At 46.0% G+C, this 6692-nt stretch overlaps 1 protein-coding gene across 2 annotated transcripts in view; it reads left to right on the top strand.

Annotated features, from left to right (window-relative positions):
- LOC112228776 (protocadherin alpha-C2) overlaps positions 1–6195 on the top strand; it is a 34282-nt gene extending 28087 nt beyond the window's left edge. Inside the window, exons 3-4 of one of the 2 annotated variants that reach the window (XM_024394415.2) lie at positions 688–773; positions 4557–6195. In XM_024394415.2, the coding sequence (XP_024250183.1) occupies positions 688–773; positions 4557–4864 (394 nt within the window). In that variant the 3' untranslated portion in view covers positions 4865–6195. The remainder of the gene's footprint in view (positions 1–687; positions 774–4556) is intronic. The other variant, XM_024394414.2, reaches the window with a different exon arrangement.
- Positions 6196–6692: the final 497 nt, after the last annotated feature.

Genomic DNA, 6692 nt, shown 5'->3' with positions numbered 1-6692 from the left:
ACTCAGAACTGAACATTCTTATTGGTGACATCACAATGGGCTAACAACTTAGCCCTTTGTCATAGTTTTCCCGTCAGATGTCATAATTCAGGACTGAATATTCAGATCACAAAAGGGCTGCCAGTTAAGTTTGTATTCCAATATTTTCCAGGGTGATGTCATAATTGGAGTTGATCACTTGAAGCATATGATTTACATTTTTGCATTAAAAAGAAAACTCCACCCAAAAACTATATGTTGGTATTTATTTCATTAGTCCATTGTTGATTTAGTCCCAAAATGTTTTGCATGTCAGCAATCAAGTTTTCAAGATAGGTTACTTTCAAAATACCGAAATCTGGCCCCTATCTTGAAAACTTGATTGCTGACATGCAAAACGTTTTGGGACTAAATCAACATGATCGATCAAAAGGGAAATGGAAAGAGACAATGCACTTTCAATGTTAAACGGCACACAATTGTCAATGGTTTCAGGGCAAATCAAATGCTTGTGTACCTTATTGTATTTGAGTTCTCTAAACAACCTGGTGGCCCAGTACACACAGCTGGCTCCTTTTGAAATGCTACGACCTAAAGCTGTACTTTACATTCAGCTCGGTAAAATGTGCAGATCCACCATGTTGATACAACAGCGGACAATATTGATGTATCTAATGAGCATATGTGAATGTGTGTTTTGTGTTCCAGCTCGGTCCATATGGAGGAGTCGTCAGTGATGCAGGGAGCCCAGGGGATGCTGGTCCAGAACTGGCCCACAGTGTCCAGCGCCGCAGGTGAGATGTGTTGGCCTGGGTGGGTGGGGGTCAAACGTACACCGAGTTTCTCTGCTGCCAGCTGGAGGCGCTCTGCAGACACAGTGGTGTGAAATGACAGCAGATAAATAGGAATACGGAAGGCAGATGGGAAACACGCAGGTGACCTTTTAGAATCCCCGCCAGAGGAGTGTTAAGCATTAGCGCTGAGACTCCAGGGGCAGCATGCTTGAAAGACTAGATGAGGGCCAATGGCAGACATCGACACAATCTGCCAAAATAAAAGAGCCAATGAGAGGCGGTCTCAAGATGGCCAAATCTGGGCTGTTGGCCAGACTTTGAAAGGTGAAGTGAACTGCACAACTTGGTTGTGATGGAGAGTTGTTGGGAGCCGCCAGCTGAAAATAGCCAGTTGTGAGAACAATTTTGGCAATGCCAGTAAGGCATTTAATAGCCATTTATCCATTTACAGCATCTCAGATGATAGAGAGCAAAAACAATCACCTTTGAAGATTATTTTGGGAATCTGACTGTAATGAAAAGAGAAGGAGAGGGAAAAGTAGGAAGCAAGTGAGAGAGACAGAGAGGAGCAACATGATCACAGTTGACTGGTAAGCTCCTGTGGTTTAAGTTCAGAGGGTGTGTCAGAATGCCTGGGCGGTGGTTTGATGTTCCTGTCAGCTGCCTGCCTCCTCTCTACTGCCAGCCAGCCCAAGCTGAGCACTCATCGATACGCTGTCCAGTGACAGGAGTTAGAGCACAGGTGTAGAACTCTAGGGTGGGCGATTGATCATCACTGTGACGGACTGAAGTTTGTCTGTATTTGTGTATATGTGTGTGTGTGTGTATGTGTGTGCGTGCGTACAGGAATTTAGAGGGGGAAAGAGAGTGAGAGTGAATAGGGCGATTGAGAGAGGGAGGGAGAGAGGGGATCTAGCTATTGATATGTTCTACCTGGCTGCAGTTTCTTTGCAGCGTATGGAAAACCTTCAGTCTATGGTCTGCCAGAGAATCCAATACTCGGTGGAGGCAGAGGACATGCAGTGTGTCCTGGAAGCTCATCAGGAGTGGCTCAGTGCAGAGAGGAATCTCATGCAGGGTTAGGAGGTGCTTAGTGTTACAGGCTAGTATGTTGCAGGGTCAGACCTTTTTCATAATAAGGGAAGTGAGTGCAGCCTTGTGGCTTAGACACAAGTAGCACGATTGACTTTGTTTCAAATGTTTCAAATGTTGTATCAGGCAGTTTTGGAAGTGTAAAAGAAAGAATACATAGGTTCACTATTTTGCAACGGTATGCATGTTGCACCTTGAATGGAGAGTATACTTCCTCACTGTGACTCATTTGAGTTACCTGCAGAGAGAGGAGGGGGGTACTGTTGGATGAAGACCAGACACAGAGGTAGATAGAGAGGGTGTTGAATAAGGCATGGCAAGACGGCCATGATGTTTAGGGTGCTAGTGGAATTCTGAGTCCTTTGGGAGAGGATGAAAGAGCGAGAACGATAAGAGGCACGGTAAAGGAAAGAGAGGTATGGGGGTTCGGAGAAAGAGAGAGGTTTAGGATTGGCAGGGCCCTGCGGTAGCGTTGTTGCTAGGGAACGCCATGTGACTTGTTGCTGGGTAACGCTGTCTAGCTGAGAGATTGCTGCAGCAGCACCACCCTCCATCAGCAGGGAGTGGGCGAAGGCAGTTTCCACAGCAACCATTCATACCCTGAATGGAGGATTTGGACGAGAGAGAAACAGAGAGGGAGGGGGATGAGTAGAGAAGGATAGTGTTAATTAACAGAGGAAAGATAGGGTAGTCAGAGATGGAGAGCAATGAAATTGGAGGTAGAAAAGGAAGAAGGATATACAGTACAGTCAGCTTTAAAGATGGAGAAAGATGTATTCATGAAGAATGGTGCGACACCACCCGCAGAATAGAATAGCATAGAAGAAAACACACACAACATGCACACGCACTCATATTCACAAACCTTAATATAACACATGATCCATAAACTGGGTTGCATGTTTGTAGACCGGAAAGAAGAAGAATGGGTTGAGAGTAACCCAGATTGGACCAGGGATAATGGACTTAGAATGTAGGACACTGAAACGAGGCTAGAACCACCCCAGACAGCTGGGTACCATGGCAACCTCCTTACAGAGAGCTATCGTAACCTGCTAACCAGCAACCGCAGCGTGTGCCTTTTTAATATGATCTTTGCAGAGGGGGGAAATTGGCTGTGATCGGGGAAGAGCTCCAAATAAGCCTCCATATTACTGGAGATACAAAGTCACTGTACGTGCAGAGCATGTCAAGCCTGCTCCCGCATAGACCCCGCAGGGAATCAGACTTACAAAAGACTCTGCCACATCTTCAATAGTGTAACATCCTGCAAATTGAAACAACTCTCTTATGTAGGAGAGAGAGAGAGAGAGAGAGAGAGAGAGAGAGAGAGAGAGAGAGAGAGAGAGAGAGAGAGAGGAAATAGGTGTAGATCCCTCCACTAACATAATCACAGTGGGCTTGAGGGAAGCAATGTACTCCAGGTGCAGTAATAGTGTTGTACTGTAATAACTGTGTCCTGAACGGATCAGCTTCCCCACACTGACCAGACACAGATGTTTCATTCAGTTTCTACTATGAAGTAAATGTTATGGCTGCGTTCTTTTCAGTCAGATTGGCTCCATCAAGCCCTAGTGAAGCCAAAACGCTGAAGAACGTAAAGGACTGAAGCGTGAGTCAGAGTGGGTCTGTGTGTTGGTGCCATTTGATGTACTTTATATCTGAACACTCGTGTTGTTTGCATGCTACAGTCATCACACGCGCGGACACACACACACACTTGAATTAGGAACTCCAGCCATTTCATAATTAACCTACAAATGAAAAACAAACAGAATCTATTTTCAGGGCCTGAGTTTGATCTAAATAAAAACACAGGAAAAAAGTAGGTCAGAGCCCAGAGAAGTTGGTGTTGGCTGAGAGCACTGAGTCTGCTGAGTACAGACAACATCGCATCACTCTCTGTTTGTCCTTTTCCCCTTTTTGTTTTATTTTTCTGCGTCGTTCTTCACCCCAAGCGCTCGGTCCCTTCGCATGCCTCTCTGTCTCTCGCTTGCTGATTGTATTCACATCTCTTTCATATCTTCCATTATACTGTATCCTATATGATAGGAGCATTGTGTCTCACGTTCTCTTAGTACTGCAGCTCACCCTCTCCAGGCTCTTTTGGTCTTTCATTGTCTCATCCTCTCGCCCTGCTTCTCTCTCTCTCTCTCTCTCTCTCTCTTACTCTCTCTCTGTCACATTCATGCTTGAATATTGTATGAGATTTCTCCCTCTCTCCACTACTGTGTCGAGTCCTTGTGAGAGTAGGATTAGATTAGTGCTGGGTTTTCACACTTCCTGTCGTCCTTACATGCTAATTCCCATCACATCACAGAGTTAAACATCCTTCTCTGCCATTAAAGGTCTTGCTAGTCTACCTGTGTGTTCTCTGCAACACCACTGGCTGATAAAGTTCTACTCCCTGCAATCCGTTTCCCCTTGTCAGTTTATGAGTGTGCCTCTGGCTCTAACTTAGACGTTTTGCTTATCTGTGCTGTATTACAGATGTAGTAATACTTTACCTCTGCCAGAAATAGGAAACGGAATAAGGCTCAATTTATGTGTGGTAGAATTTGCTGGTGTTTTCAGAATCTCACTGTGAAGATGAAAATAAAGTTGACAAAGATGATAAAGATGACATAGCTCATCCCTTTGTGTTTCTCTCTCCCTTCTTCTATCTCTGTCTCTTCTCTTCCTCTCTTGTAGATGGTGAGGGGGGCGAGCTGTCCCCTCCGGTTGGAGCTGGCATCGACAGTAACAGCTGGCACTTCCGTTACGGGCCTGGCCCAGGCTACGGCCCCCCTCAGGTTCTGAGGCCTGGAGAGATCCCCCCCGAAGCCTTCATCATCCCCGGCTCCCCCGCCATCATCTCTATCCGCCAGGGCCAGGGAGGAGAGGATGACAAGAGCGACTTCATCACCTTCGGCAAGAAGGAGGATGCCAAGAAGAAGAAAAAGAAGAAGAAGGACAAGAAAGACAAGAAAGACAAGGGGAAGGAGGATGTGGACGAGTAGAGGAGAAAGGGGAGATATGAAAACAGAGCTACCAACTAAAGTTCAAATAACAGATGCAAGACAAAAATCCAAGTGTATATTTTAGAAGCAGGAGAGCCTCCCTGTGGTGTGTTTGCATAGTTAAGTCTGTCCAGCCAAGTCCCCATTAGCAGAGGCCTATCTCTATGAAACAGCCAATTGTAGCCTCTGCCAGGTTGGCCCTCCGAGGCTTCCATACCTCTGGGCTATTAAACAGGCTTCATACGGGATTGAATAGGTTGTCATTAGCAAGACATTTGCTGAAAGAAAATACTGTTTCTAATCAAACAAAAATACATTTGATTAGAAGAACCTTTCCACAATGACGATTAATGTACTCAACTTTCCCTGCCCCACTCTTTCATGTATAAAATGCCATATGTGAGAGAAACCTCACACACCATTTTAATGCCATTACTATGACTAGTGTTACAGTCCTGCCAGCCACCTCCCCAAACTGACCTGAAATGGGATGCTCTTCCCTGGCCATTCTTGCCCCATGTTGGCATCTCTGTCTTTACTCTGCCCCCTGTCTCCTCTGATCTCCTGATTGGAGGGGGAGAGGAGGAGCTCAATCGGACAAAGAGTGAAACAAAGGCTCTCTTCTCCAATAACATGGAGGCCTTGTGAAAAAAAAAGGAATTACACAATAGTTATTTTATACAAAATATAAATAAGAGAAAGTGACCCAAACAAGACACCTGACATCTGTGTATGTAGTGTAGGGTGAGCTGTGTGAGATTAGAATGGGTTGAGATTAGTGTTGGCCGAGATTGAAGGCTGGATTAGACTGCCCAGGTTATTTTCAGTGCGTGCTGAAGCCGTGGTGTTTCATGCCTGGCACGGTTGGCACTGTTGGCAGCACAGGGCAGGGGCGAAATACCTGGCCCCATCTCCTCACCTAGAACAGACAATAGGTCAGAGGGGCCTTGAACCCACAGTGTGCCACACACAGCCACAATAACTACCACACATACGCTCACACTAGACAGTCAGGGCTGCCATGCACACACCTCTCTGGATACTATAGATCTCTAACCCAGCCAAAAGGCTGGGGCATAGCAGTGGCCTCTTTGCTATGGATGTGTAATAAACTCAGCAAAAAAAGAAACGTCCTCTCACTGTCAACTGCGTTTATTTTCAGTAAACATAACATGTGTAAATATTTGTATGAACATGACCAGATTCAAAAACTGAGAAATAATTTGAGCAAGTTCCACAGACATGTGATTAACAGAAATGGAATAATGTGTCCCTGAACAAAGGGGGGGTCAAAATCAAAAGTAACAGTCAGTATCTGGTGTGGCCACCAGCTGCATTAAGTACTCCAGTGCATCTCCTCTTCATGAACTGCACCAGTTTTGCCAGTTCTTGCTGTGAGATGTTACCCCACTCTTCCAGCAAGGCACCTGCAAGTTCCCAGACATTTCTGGGGGGAATGGCCCTAGCCCTCACCCTCCGATCCAACAGGTCACAGACGTGCTCAATGGGATTGAGATCCAGGCTATTTGCTAGCCATGGCAGAACACTGGCATTCCTGTCTTGCAGGAAATCACGCACAGAACGAGCAGTATGGCTGGTGGCATTTTCATGCTGGAGGTTCATGTCAGGATGAGCCTGCAGGAAGGGTACCACATGAGGAAGGAGAAGGTCTTCCCTGTAACGCACAGCATTGAGATTGCCTGCAATGACTACAAGCTCAGTCTGATGATGCTGTGACACACCGTCCCAGACCATGACGGATCCTCCACCTCCAAATCGATCCCATTCCAGAGTACAAGCCTTGGTGTAACGCTCATTCCTTCGACCA

Source organism: Oncorhynchus tshawytscha, linkage group LG30 (assembly GCF_018296145.1).
Source record: "Oncorhynchus tshawytscha isolate Ot180627B linkage group LG30, Otsh_v2.0, whole genome shotgun sequence".
Taxonomy (NCBI): Eukaryota; Metazoa; Chordata; class Actinopteri; order Salmoniformes; family Salmonidae; genus Oncorhynchus; species Oncorhynchus tshawytscha.
The sequence above is the reverse complement of the archived record's forward strand: the minus strand, read 5'-3'. Positions and strand labels throughout refer to the sequence as shown.